The 13,699-nt window shown below is 42.2% G+C and overlaps 1 protein-coding gene across 10 annotated transcripts in view; it reads left to right on the top strand.

Annotated features, from left to right (window-relative positions):
- Positions 1-13,699, top strand: part of CNOT1 (CCR4-NOT transcription complex subunit 1) — a 54,679-nt gene that overhangs the window by 39,023 nt on the left and 1,957 nt on the right. For 4 of the 10 annotated variants that reach the window (XM_026856524.1, XM_026856528.1, XM_026856527.1 and 1 more), the window contains exons 33-45: positions 162-281; positions 829-1,023; positions 2,766-2,908; positions 3,499-3,607; positions 3,702-3,871; positions 4,965-5,217; positions 7,308-7,556; positions 8,144-8,307; positions 8,571-8,688; positions 9,158-9,259; positions 9,514-9,687; positions 11,865-12,014; positions 13,085-13,265. In XM_026856524.1, coding sequence (XP_026712325.1) covers positions 162-281; positions 829-1,023; positions 2,766-2,908; positions 3,499-3,607; positions 3,702-3,871; positions 4,965-5,217; positions 7,308-7,556; positions 8,144-8,307; positions 8,571-8,688; positions 9,158-9,259; positions 9,514-9,687; positions 11,865-12,014; positions 13,085-13,265 — 2,128 coding nt within the window. The remainder of the gene's footprint in view (positions 1-161; positions 282-828; positions 1,024-2,765; positions 2,909-3,498; positions 3,608-3,701; positions 3,872-4,964; positions 5,218-7,307; positions 7,557-8,143; positions 8,308-8,570; positions 8,689-9,157; positions 9,260-9,513; positions 9,688-11,864; positions 12,015-13,084; positions 13,266-13,699) is intronic. The other 6 variants (XM_026856531.1, XM_026856533.1, XM_026856532.1 and 3 more) reach the window with 3 other exon arrangements.

Here is a 13,699-nt window from a genome sequence, read left to right on the forward strand (position 1 = left end):
CTTGGTGCAAAGCAGCTTGATCCTGCTGCTTGATGTCTAGGCCACTCCATTTAAGAATGTGACTGAGTAGCTACCTGTTACACAAACTGCCCTCACTGCTTACTGCTACACTGCTTAACAATGAGGTTAATGCCTGGTTTGTTTTTTTTTTCCTTGCAAAGGTTGGAGGTGTGGACCCAAAACAGCTGGCTGTTTATGAGGAGTTTGCACGCAATGTCCCTGGCTTCTTGCCTACCAATGACTTAACTCAGCCTACAGGATTCTTGGCTCAGCCTATGAAGGTAGAGATTTCCGAACTAATCGGCTTGAGAGTACTGTAGCCCTTTTGGTGAATGTTGCAGAATTTGGGTCCCTTGCTGGAAGACTAGGAAGAGTCAGGTGTTTGTATTGGGAATTGTTGAAAGGTGCATTAATTTTAGTATTAAACTAATGGCAGTGTAAAACTTATATCCTGCCTTAGGGGTTAGTAACCCAAATTGGGACAAGATCTGAAAGTTACGATTACTACATTAGTAGCAGTGAAACATTTTATTCACATCTCAGGTTACTTTTGGGGGAAGATCATGGATGGCAAGTATGGATTTGGAGAAAAAGAACAGGTTTATGTATGCATACTTGGTCTCAAGGACTGCTAGAGTGGCTTGTTAATTATTTCTGCAACTTAATTTGCTCATATTTGTGCATTTAAAATGCCAACATAACTAACCATGGTATTGTAGAGGTCTAAATTCTAGATGTTCTAATTCTGAAGCAGAATAGCTAAACAGTACTTTGAGTTTCACAAATACAATCCTTGCAAAAAATCACTCATTCCCCCTTTCTCTTAAGCAGCAAGCTTGGGCTACAGATGATGTAGCACAAATCTATGACAAATGCATGACAGAACTGGAGCAGCACCTGCAGTCCATCCCACACACCCTGGCCATGAATCCTCAAGCTCAAGCATTGCGCAGCCTCTTGGAGGCTGTGGTAGTGGCTCGTAACTCCCGGGATGCTATTGCTGCACTTGGACTACTGCAGAAGGTGAGTGTTAACAACCCTTCTCCTGTAAGAACTCACCTAGAGTTTATTATTCACCTGGCTTGTGGATTGTCTTGTTGGTGACTGTATCTTGATTCATCCTGTGGAACTTGCTTGGTGAGCAACACCAAACTGCTGTCTTTGGAAATTCAGTAAATAAAATTGGAAAAGGACCGTGGTGGTCACTTGGTGTATTCAAGGTAGCCAGGCTGCTGGGTAAAGAAGCAGGTACAGAATCCTGAGACTTAGGGGAGGTTTGTTCAAATATGGTAAGTAGAGAGCTCTTGCACTCCAGAGTAGTCTTTGATTTGGAAGGATGATTTGGAAGCAAAGAAAATATTCAAACTGCCCTTGTAGGTGGATAGTGTTGAGCACAGTACTGGATTTATAGTGGCACACTTGGGTATTGTTTTTTCCAGTAACTGATCAATGAGTGTGTGGTGGGGTGACCCTGGCCAACAGCCAAGCATCCATGCAGCTGCTTGCTCCTGCCACTGTCCTGCAGGACCGGGAGAAAATAAAGGGAACGCAAGATGACTTGTTCATTCAGATTATGGCAGCTTACTAGGGAAAGCAAAAGCTGTGTGCATAAACAAAAGAAAAAATTTAAAATCACTACTTCCTATTAGCAGGCTGATGTGTAGCCACCCCTAGAAAAGCAGGGCTTCAGTGCATGTAACATTGCCTTGGGAAGGCAAACACGTGAATGCCCCCCTTCATCCTCCTTTCCCTGAGCTTTTATTGCTGAGCATGATGTCATATGGTGTGGGATATCCCTTTGGGTCAGCTGTCCTGACTGAGTTGCTTCCCAAACTCTTGCCCATCCTCAGTCTACCCACTGGTGAGAGAGGCAGAGTGGGAAGGAAAATGCCTCGATGCTATGCAAGTTCTGTTCAACAGCTGTCAAAACACTGATGTGTTGACAACACTGTTTTCAGCACAGATCCAAAGCACAGCACTATATGGGCAGCTCTGAAGAAAATTAACTCCATCCTAGCCAGAACTAGTAGATTGTACCAGGTGAGAAGTGTTGCCGTGAGCTCTGTGAGGTGAGCTGGTGTCAGTGCCTGTGTAGGAGCACAGAGCATAGTGACAAATGTAGAGAGAAGTCAAATTTGAGTGCAGTGGAAGGACTCTGAGCTCTCTGCATGAGGATCTGAGAACAGTGGCAAAACAAAAGTAACTGAAGCATGGAGGGAAACTCTGCTCTTGACTGACAGTGCTTGTACCTGTTAAAGGATCTAGTCCTGACTTGAGCAGGTAAACTGTGCTGCCCCTGTAGGACTCATCTTCTATTTGCTGTAGACTAGCACAGATGCATCTCTGAGTGCTGCAGCTCTTTGTCTAAAGAACCTGATAGCTGACTTCTGGCAGGTTCTGTAAATTTTCTTTGTTATAGTTTTTCATGAACCATATGCGAAATTGCTTGTGAGGAGGCATTGACTTACGGAAGCTGTAGCACAAACTAGTGTGGTCTTTCATACTATTTGGTGTATATATAAAGCCAGTGGGGCATAGAGAGACTGTAGGCTTGTTTGTAGTAGGACAGCTGTGTACAGTGAATGTGTAGATGCCACAGTAGCTGGTAAAATCTGACATGGTTTTATCAAGGGGTCAGCATGATGACTAAGTTGGTTTTCACATGTCTGCCAAGTCTTCTGGTGATAACTCCTGTTGATGTAATTTGCAGAAGATTTGGAAGAGGACTTGTTTTTTCCTCTGCTAACAGGTTGCATCTATTCTAGGCTGTAGAGGGCTTACTGGATGCCACCAGTGGGGCAGACGCTGACCTTCTGCTTCGCTATCGTGAGTGTCATCTGCTTGTGCTGAAGGCTCTGCAGGATGGCCGTGCATATGGATCTCCGTGGTGTAATAAACAAATTACTAGGTCAGTTATGAGACAGCAGGAATGTTGATATAGCTTTCATCATCTTTTGAGAGTTACTGTGTTATTCTGAATCACTTGCCTCTTAATATTTTGCATTGCTGCAATTTGGACAGACAAAATTAGCTAGCTTTTTTGTCAGGAGTAACTAGATCTTCTCATAATGCTGCTTTATCCTAGAACATGATGGGAATCTTTAATGGAATTAAGCATCAGAGATGCTCTGGGGTTTTTTCCTCTATTATAGAGAATTTCTCTATATGCTGTCACAAACTGTGACATGGCATATGCCTACAGCAGAAGCACTAGTGCTTCAGCTAGACAGATGTACCACTTTGTCCTTGAGGGGCTTCTTATGCTGTATAAACTGAGGCTCTTGAAGGGCTGTTGTGACCAGTTGTGCAGGGTAATAAATGCTTGAGGCTGATGACTCTTCTGAACTCAAACATTACCTCAGAATGCTCTAGAAGAGGCTTTTTTTGGAGCCGAGTAATGATTCACAGTGAACGACACAGTTTCTGAAGTAATAGATTTTAGTTGCTTTGCTTAATCTGTGTTGTTTAAGTACACTTTTAACAAGTCCAATTCTTTAGGTGCCTGATTGAATGCAGAGATGAGTACAAGTACAATGTGGAAGCTGTGGAGCTGCTAATCCACAATCACCTTGTTAACATGCAGCAGTATGACCTTCACTTGGCTCAGGTAAAGGGAACCTGCTCTCTTGGAGGAGAAGGGTTATGGTCAGACCACTCTAAGATTTGTGGTTAAACTTAAATTACCTTTTTCACGTTGACAGTCAATGGAGAATGGCTTGAACTACATGGCTGTGGCATTTGCCATGCAGTTGGTGAAGATCCTGTTGGTGGATGAGAGAAGTGTTGCCCACATAACAGAGGCAGATCTCTTTCACACAATTGAAACCCTCATGAGGATTAATGCTCATTCCAGAGGAAATGCCCCGGAAGGGTGAGATCGAAATACTATGCAATATATTACTTCTCTCATGCTTATTTGATTTATATGTTATATAGGCAATGTCTCATCGTTCAGTCATACAGCTTTTAACTTTCTTTAGGGCTGCAGTCCTGTGTTAAACTGTTACTCTAATGTAATTGTGCTGATTCTGTGTCAAAATAGAGGCATCTGCAGCATCATGTCAAACTGAATGCTTGAGCAGAAGAATCTTTCTATGCACTGTGCTTCAAAATACCATAGTACTGTGAGAAACTTCCTTGAATTCCTGCTTTATCTCAAATTTAGGCAATATTCTTACCTGTTTAAATCTTAAATATCTAGGTGTTAATGTTAAGTTGTTACTCACAAGCAATTAATGAGATTAGACAATCTTTTCTATAGACAGTTTTGTTTAGAGTCTACAAACCTATCACCCACCAATCTCACATGGCTTGCGTATCCACCAGCAGATAACAGCATCAAATGTTGCCACAGCCTCTGGAAATACCTGTGGGACTTGCAGGCCTCCTGTTATTAAGGTGGAAGCAGTTGCTGCTGGGTTTGAGAGACTTGGATTGCAGCTTGGAGAATTCTGGATTGCCATGAGAGTAGCTAGCAGCTGGCTGGTGGTGGTGGCAGTGGCTGCCACGACCAACACAACTGGTAGTGGGAGGTCCCAAAAGAAAAGTCCTTCTGTTTACAGTTGGTGTGGATAGAGTGTCTTTGTCTGACTTTCACTATAGCCAGATTTAGTGTCCCAGTCAGGCTGTTTAGCACTGACATGTCACTATCTTGGAGCATTTTATAGCTTCCAGAGTCTGCAAAAATTAAGCTATTTCTAGTAGTCGTGCTTTGTTGCAACACACTGCTGTATGAATTAGAGGAACTTCAAAGCTTGCATGACTTCAGTATTCTTTCTTTCATCATAAATGTATCTGCTTTCATGACTTATTTTGGCTATTCCAGGGAGGACTGGAAGATACAAAGATTTAGTATAAGAAATAATTTTCTTTCTTTCAACTATATTTGAATCTGCTTCCAGTTCCCACATGTCCTGGGGGAGGAGAAGTTCTAACCCAGCTCTTGCTCTGGTCTGTTGCATTAGATTACCCCAGCTGATGGAAGTGGTCCGATCAAACTATGAAGCAATGATTGACCGTGCTCACGGAGGTCCAAATTTCATGATGCATTCGGGAATTTCCCAAGCCTCTGAGTATGATGATCCACCAGGTCTGAGGGAGAAGGCAGAATACCTGCTGAGGGAGTGGGTGAACCTCTACCATTCAGCGGCAGCAGGCCGTGACAGTACCAAAGCATTCTCTGCGTTTGTTGGACAGGTAGAGCTTTTGGAAAGAAAGGTGCTTTTTATTCAACATAAGTAGGGTGTGATGCCCTCCATTTTAAAGCAGTGTTATAACCCATGTTAGGCATCCTTTTGAAGTTTTCAGGTGTATGGCAGTTGACTATCAAAATTTTGTCTGTATTTGATGGTAAAGTTCTTTAGAAATGCCTGCTCTTTGCCAAATCGTGTTCTTCAGATACTGTAGCAACAAGCTGTCAGTTCAGAGCATGAGGTTTCGGCTAAGTCTGGTAGGAAACAAACTTCAGCTAAGATAGATGTTGGGAACATTTCTGACATGCTCTGTGTAATAAAGCTTGACTAGTGTTGCTTCTTATGGGTGACAGTAAAAGCACTGACAGCCTACAGAAGGAAATTGCTAATAGACAAACATGTGGGTGAATTGTTTCAGACCATGTGAACAAGGGAAACCTTTTCTAGCTAGAATCATTAGAGTGAGGAAAAATGTGAAACTTCATTAGCTAAAGTGATACCTAAATTTAAACAGCCTCCAACATTTTGCTCCAGGGCAATTTAACAGGTGTGATGAACAGCCCACATCTGCCTTCCAGGTGTGGCTGAGAAGGGAGATGCCCTCAGTAGCCCAACATGTGTGGTCACAAACTCCCTGTACATCTGCAGTCATCTTCCTAAAACTGTGCTCCTGGCAGCTCCTTGACTGCAGCTGCAAGGAGCCCCCTGACTTAATCTGTTTGCAGTAATGCTACAGGTTTTGCTGCTACTAATGAGAAGTTAAAGCTATGAAATATGCAGAAAGGCCTTGACTGATGCAGTGATTTATTTATTTTTTTTTTTTTTTCATGCGACTTTAGTGTCTTGTACTGGCCTGGAGCCAGCTTTCTGTTGGTCTGACTTCTACTGCATAGCATCATTTTTTGAATGTTTTTAATGAGTCTTTTGTTAAACCCACTATTTAAAAAAAAAATACATTCACCTCTTCATGTGACCCCATTCTTCTTACACCTTAAAGTATGCTTATAAAGCCTACTTCAGTATAGTATACTGTAATACTCAGTACACTTTTCTCCTGCTTCACCCTTTTATCACACTTGTTTGCTTACCTCATGTACATATTTGATCAGATTTGAAATAGCAACTGAAATATATCAAAGTGCAGTGTTTATATATAGTTTCTTCCTTACAGGCTTTAGCTGTGGGCTTTAAAGGAGTATTTTGTAATAACTGCATTAAACAAGGTTTTATTACTGAACTTAAATGACCGTAATTTTGGCTGCTTAAATTAAGCGTTGCTTCCATTTGACTAATCTTTAGAACAAGGAGCATAGAACTTTGAGGACAGATATATGAATTCCTTTTTTTTAAAAAAAAAAAAAGTTTCTCCAGAAGTACTAGAAGTTCTCCAAGAGTTAGCGATTATGCTGTTCATATAGCTTCATGTCTGTGCAGTTTAGAAGTAACATGCTTTATTTAAAACCCAGAGGTTTCCTGCAGTATAATTTGCTTCTTTTTGATGGTTTTAATACTGTGGGTAACAAATAAAAGGAGGTCTCTATTTTTATGTATGTTATTAAAAACAACACCCCAATGCAAAACAAAAAAAGCCCACGCAGTCTTTCTCTGCATGTAATGTCCCCATAAGGAGAATTCACTTTCCCAATGCAGTTTGCTTATACAGAATATTGCAGCTAAGCAGTGATGGTTCCTGAGCTAGCAGTTGAAGTCTGTCCTTCGCAGAGCTTGTACACCCTGTGTGGGCTCCTAAAGGCCTGACAGACTGAACTGCTGATGCCTTCTGCTGTCTTTCATGCAAGGTTGAGTGCTGGTGGCAGAACTAATAGTGAAACAGGCTCCTCATCTATGCTGATTGTTTAAAAAGCATTGGTATCAAAAAGACTATTTGGGAGGAAATGTCTGTGCTAAAATGGTGTTGCCATCCTCAAGTTACCTTGAAAATACTCATCTTGGGGAGAAGTAGCAGAGATGCCTTACTACCTGTCTCTTGAGAGTGTGATACAAATTAATTGTGCCAGGCAAGGTAGGGGCTTTATAAAGTGTGTGTTTGAAATAAGTTGTGAAATTAACTTCCTGTGGTTATGGTTCTAAGGTATTTTTTCCTTTCCTGGATAGATGCACCAGCAAGGAATTCTGAAAACAGATGACCTGATCACCCGCTTTTTCCGTCTTTGCACGGAAATGTGTGTTGAAATCAGCTATCGTGCTCAGGCTGAGCAACAGCATAATCCTGCTGCCAACCCCACTATGATTCGAGCCAAATGCTACCACAACCTGGATGCCTTTGTGCGACTTATTGCTCTGCTTGTGAAGCACTCTGGGGAGGCAACCAACACAGTTACAAAGATCAACCTCCTGAATAAGGTTGGGAACCCTTTTTGTACTCGTGGCATTTAAAGTCCATAATTGGGTGTACCTTTGCTGATAAATATAAAACAGTCTTAATGCAGGCTACTGCTGAAGTATCAGATGAGGACTTTAATGGGTTGGTCACCAAAATGGTAAAATGCGGAGTGTAGCGTCAGGATGCCAAGTGCCTTTCTTGTTCACAAAAATTCCATATCAAACCTGAAACCCACTTTGTGCCTTGAAATGAAAAAGCTTCATTAGAAAGTGTGGTTTAGGGTTGGTGATCCAGGGTGTCTGCCTTGATTTTGTGAAGGCTGTGTCTATGTTCTTACACTGCTTGGTTTATGGCTAGGTGGTCTTGAGTTAAGACCTTCCAACACTGCCAGGTCGGTCATTGTGACTGTGATCTGTGGGACGGGGAGAGCCAAGTATAGTGGTTGGGAGTTGCTGATACAGATTATTTTGTAATGCTTCCAATAACTAGATTTCTTGATTTTCGTTAGAATCACCTGGGGTTTTTTACTGATGGTTGAAGTATTATCTGTAGGCTGACTTCTAAAGTAATTCTTGCTGTAACCACTGAAATGTCTTGATCTCTTTAGGTTCTAGGTATTGTGGTGGGAGTTCTTCTGCAAGACCATGATGTTCGGCAGAGTGAGTTTCAGCAACTTCCTTACCATCGCATTTTTATCATGTTGCTGTTGGAACTAAATGCTCCTGAGCATGTGCTGGAGACCATCAACTTCCAGACACTCACAGCTTTCTGGTATGTATTAGAGATTGGCCACAGTGCTTTCCTGGTAGGATCTAGATTTTTCATCTAAAGGCTATCTTGACTGTTTCTTTGTGGTGGCTTAATCACATTCAGAATAACTGGTTCTCCTGTAGACTGTCCACTTGCTTGTTTTAAGAAGGATGACTGGTAAAACTCAAGATGCTGAAATGCCTTGCTTTGTATGTTTCCCCTCAGTGTTATGAAAAGCAGTCTTATTGCTGTGCACTTCTAACCTGCTCTAACTTTTCTTTCAGTAACACATTTCACATCCTGAGGCCTACAAAAGCTCCAGGTTTTGTTTATGCCTGGCTGGAACTGATCTCCCATCGGATATTTATTGCAAGAATGCTGGCACATACACCACAGCAGAAGGTGTGGCTGCAGTTTATCTCTTCTGAATTAAAAAGCTCACACGGATGCTTATCTGGTGTGGTGCTTCTTCACATCTTGAAGTGCACTTAGTAGCATGGCTGTTCTGGTTTTGTTGTCTTCCATATTCACAGTAACCTAACTGCATGGAGGAGAGTATGTGTCAAACTGTGGAATATAGGGTGAACTGAATTTAAAAACATGGCTTTGTCAAAGTCTGGAAAAGCTCTAGTCTAGACCAAATACTGTTGGCTCAGTATGGCATGTTGAATGTTCTGGAAACACCCACAGCATATGATATGCAGCTGAAGGCCTTGTGAAACAAGCTGTTCTGCTCTCAACTGCTAGAGCTAACAGTAGGACATAGCTTTGTCCCAGGTTTATATGAAGAGCAATCTAATTAATAGTTTTGAAATTAAAATAACTGCTCTTCATTGCATTTTTTTCCACCTGCTGTTTTTTTTCTTGACAGGGTTGGCCTATGTATGCCCAGTTATTGATCGATCTTTTCAAGTACTTGGCTCCTTTCCTTAGAAATGTGGAACTCACCAAACCTATGCAAATTCTTTACAAGGTAAAAAATGTGTCAGCTAATAGATGCTACTTCCAAAGTTGTCTGAAAGTAGAGGTGTTCTGGTAGCAAAATACAGTTTACTGTTCTTTTATATCTTAAAGTTAAATGCAAATCTGGTGTGGGACAGAAACAAGCAACCTTTCCAGATTAATTTCTTCCTGTTAATGTTAACCACATGACATAGAAGGATAGCTCTAGAAGGTCTTGGGGGCAGTTTCAACACTTACACACTACTTTTCTATTTTATTTCATAGGGCACTCTGCGTGTGTTGCTGGTCTTGTTGCATGATTTCCCAGAATTTCTCTGTGACTACCATTACGGGTTCTGTGATGTGATCCCACCTAACTGTATTCAGCTAAGGAATCTGATCCTGAGTGCCTTCCCACGGAACATGAGGCTTCCAGACCCTTTCACCCCCAATCTAAAGGTAGGACTTAAATTCATGAGTTTGAAAAGCTTTAATGATCAACATACTCCTTATCCAGTTTTTTTGGCTGAGACTGGAAATCTGGGAACAGTTTAACTGATAATTGAATTCATGTAACCGTTCAAAAGTTAACAGGTAATTCACAGAATCATCTAGGTTGGAAAAGACCTTGAAGATCCAGTCCAACCATGAGCCTCACACTGACAGTTCCCAACTACACCAGATCCCTCAGTGCTAGGTCAGCTCTACTCTTCAACCTCTCCAGGGATGAGGACTCCACCCCTGCCCTGGGCAGCCCATTCCAATGCCCAACAACCTGTTCTGTAAAGAAACGCTTCCTAATATCCAGTCTAAACCTTCCCTGGTGCAGCTTGAGGCCATTCCCTCTTGTCCTGTTGCTTGTTGCTTGGTTAAAGAGACTCATCCCCCCTCTCTGCACCCTCCTTTCAGGTAGCTGTAGAGGGCCAGGAGGTCTCCCCTCAGCCTCCTCTTCTCCAGACTAAACCCCCCCAGTTCCCTCAGCTGCTCTCATCAGACCTGTGCTCCAGACCCTGCACCAGCTCTGTTGCCCTTCTCTAGACACATTCGAGTCATTCAGTGGCCTCTTTGTAGTGAGGGGCCAAAAACACAGGAACACAGGAATCGAGGTGCGGCCTCACCAGTGCTGAGTACAGGGGTAAAGAGAAGATCCCTTCCCTGTCCCTGCTGGCCACGCTATTGCTGACACAAGCCAGGATGCCATTGGCCTTATTGGCCCCCTGGGCACACTGCTAGCTCCTGTTCAGCTGGCTGTCAATCAACACCCCCAGGTCCCTCTCTGACTGGCAGCTCTCCAGCCACTCCTCCCCAAGCCTGTAGCGCTGCTTGGGGTTGTTGTGGCCCAAGGGCAGCCCCCGGCGTTTGGCCTTATTGAAACTCCTCCAGCTGGTCTCAGCCCATGGCTCCAGCCTGTCCAGGTCTCTCTGCAGAGCCTCCCTACCCTGAGCAGATCAACACTCCCACCCAACTGGGTGTCATCTGCAAACTGACTGAGGGTACGCTCAATCCCCTTGTCTAGATCATCAATAAAGATGTTAAACAAGAGTGGCCCCAACACTGAGCCCTGGGGGACATGCAATTTAAGTGACATAGTAGCTAGCAGAACAGCATTTTTAAAAGCAGGTAGGTTTCAGTTATGTTTGTAGTGCTCAATGTTTGACAGTTTCCATACAGTCCTTATCCTGTATGAAGTGTGTTGGAGTTGGAAGCATAAAGCTTGCCTCTGGACTGCATGGCTTCATTGGCACCTGTAGATACTGAGCTTGTGAGGTCTGTGCAGGTTCAACCTGACAGGACAGGCTGTTGGGAGCTGTTACTTGAGAACTACGTCGAGAACCGAACTTCTGCATGGAAAACTGGAGGGCAAGGGAGGCTGACTTGATGGCATCCTTAAGTCAGGCTCCCACACAGTGCTGGATTGTATAGTTTGTGCTCCGCAGGATGTTGGCGACTGGAGTTCAGTCAGCTCGTTGCTGAAGACCTGGTGTCTGAGCACTATGGAATTGTAAATACTTTTTGATGAGAAACCATGGGCACCATCTTATCTTGCAAATAATTAGATAAACGACCATTCTGAAGCAAGCCTCTTGCATAATGGGGAGAGACTTTGAAAAGTGTTAATGTTATCTAACTAAATCTTTGGGCATATGCCAGTCTCCTGATGGTAAAATGATTAGAACCTGTCTCACACTGCTAAGGTATTGTCCTATTATTCTCCCTTGCCTGAGCTGTACAGGGTGATGGGAGTAAACCTGGAATACTCATTCAGTTAGCACTTCTTGAGACTGAAGAAGGCTGTTATTGACTTGCATGGATGTTTGCACTTTTTTTAACTACCAAACTGTCTTGAGTGTAAATAGAGATACTTCAAAGGTGGTGAGTGAATTCCCCTGCACCCTTCACCCTTGAATTCTTTTATCCTCTACTCTCAATTCTTTGAGACAGTTTGCACTAATAAGTTTGCACATTAGAGACGAAGTTTCTTCTGAAATCTTCAGAAATCTAGTGTTTCCTTTTCATTGCTGGTAGGTGAAGTGATCGACAGCAGTAGTTGATGTAATGATCACTTACAGAGCTGCTTTTGCCATTTGTTCCTTTAGAGAGTACTTATGGCCTAGCTGAATGTTTTCTCTCAACAGGTAGACATGTTAAGTGAGATTAACATTGCTCCAAGAATACTCACAAATTTCACTGGAGTGATGCCACCTCAGTTCAAGAAAGACTTGGATTCCTATCTCAAAACCCGTTCTCCGGTCACTTTTTTGTCTGACTTGCGCAGCAACCTACAAGTGAGTGGCTGGTTTCAGAAGATGCTGAATTTAAAATGTGGGACAAATGATCTTGCTAGCTGAGTTGCCCTTATTTCTTGCAGGAATTTTGTTTGTGTGTAGCAAGCATGTGTTCCAGACAGTAGAAAAGCCTGTGAAAATGCATGCTTCTCTGAATAATTCTTCTACCACTCTAGCAGTTTAAATGTGTGTTAAGTAGTTTCAGCCAAGTGGAATTTAAGGAAAGAGGAATGTTTACTTCAATGGCCTTAAAGTGATTAATTTTAAAATTAGTTGGTTTTTATCTATGTGAGCTGCCAAATGCTCATACTGAAAAAGGAAAGGTTATCCAAAACTTTGACTCTTCTGCTGGCATGTCTGTAGTGCATAATCTTGCAAATCTTTAGTTAAGAATGTAGTTAGAGCTGATTACATTGAGCTTGCTGCTTTTTGTCCTCAACCATTGGGTGATGGAATGTCTTGTGGCTTCCATCACGGACTCCAGCACTGTTTACCCGGGATTGTCTGAGTTTCAGTGGGTTTTATTGAACTTTATTGCAGTTTTTTAGAATCTGATTAAATTTTTACTCCAAAGGGATTCATTGTTATAGAAATCTGTGCATCTGCATCCTAATGTTTTAGGGATAAAAAGGTAAATTATCTAAAGCCTGGTTCAGAATTGTTAGCCAACACCATTTTGTACATCACATGCTTGCAGCAGACATCAGGACTGAAGTTGGACTTTCTCAGAAAATTGCTCAGACTGATGCATTCACACAGGTGATCTCCATTTCAGCCAGCCTCTGGCACTGGTGAATTCAGATTGCCTTTATATATTTTTTTCTTTCCCTTTTAGGTAGGGAGTAAAAAAATTGTCTGTTGGGTCTGTCCACACTTTGCTGATGTTTTTTTAAAAAAAAAATCTAAACTGCTGTATTACAAAAGGGTAAATGACATCCACAATTGCATTTTGGTCAGAGTGTGTTGTATTCTGTATTATCAAGAAGATATTTGGATGCTGTTGTACATGCTGTACCTTTGATTGCTGGAGGAATATAGAATGTTAATGCTTTTTATATCTTTGCTATTAGGTATCAAATGAACCTGGCAACCGCTACAACATCCAGCTGATTAATGCACTGGTGCTCTACGTAGGTACTCAAGCTATTGCGCACATTCACAACAAAGGCAGCACACCCTCTATGAGCACCATTACCCACTCAGCTCACATGGACATCTTCCAGAATTTGGCAGTAGACCTGGACACTGAAGGTGAGCTGGAAATGCTTCTAGTTCAACAACATTGAATTTAACAGCAGATTGTTTGAGCTATGAGAAACACAGAGATCACTTCGTGTAGCTGTTAGTAAATTCACAATAATTAATGCTATGTTAGAATATTAAACTGGATACAGGAGCAATAGTAAAACCAAATGTTCAAGGTATTCAAGGGAATGAGAAATAAGATTAATAAGGAGGAACTGAATTCTTACTGCTCCCCTCAGCTTGTGTTCATCAGACGTTTTCATATCTTCAGTATTTGTTTCTTGTACCTTCATAAGGGCTCACAAACCTTAAACTAAGCTAGTTTCTGCTTTATTACTCTGTGTGTGTGTGTCTGTGTGTGTGTCTGTGTGTGTGTCTGTGTGTGTGTCTGTGTGTGTGTCTGTGTGTGTGTCTGTGTGTGTGTCTGTGTCCTGTCTCTT

Source organism: Athene cunicularia, assembly GCF_003259725.1.
Source record: "Athene cunicularia isolate RWA chromosome 11 unlocalized genomic scaffold, athCun1 chr11_part1, whole genome shotgun sequence".
Lineage (NCBI taxonomy): Eukaryota > Metazoa > Chordata > Aves > Strigiformes > Strigidae > Athene > Athene cunicularia.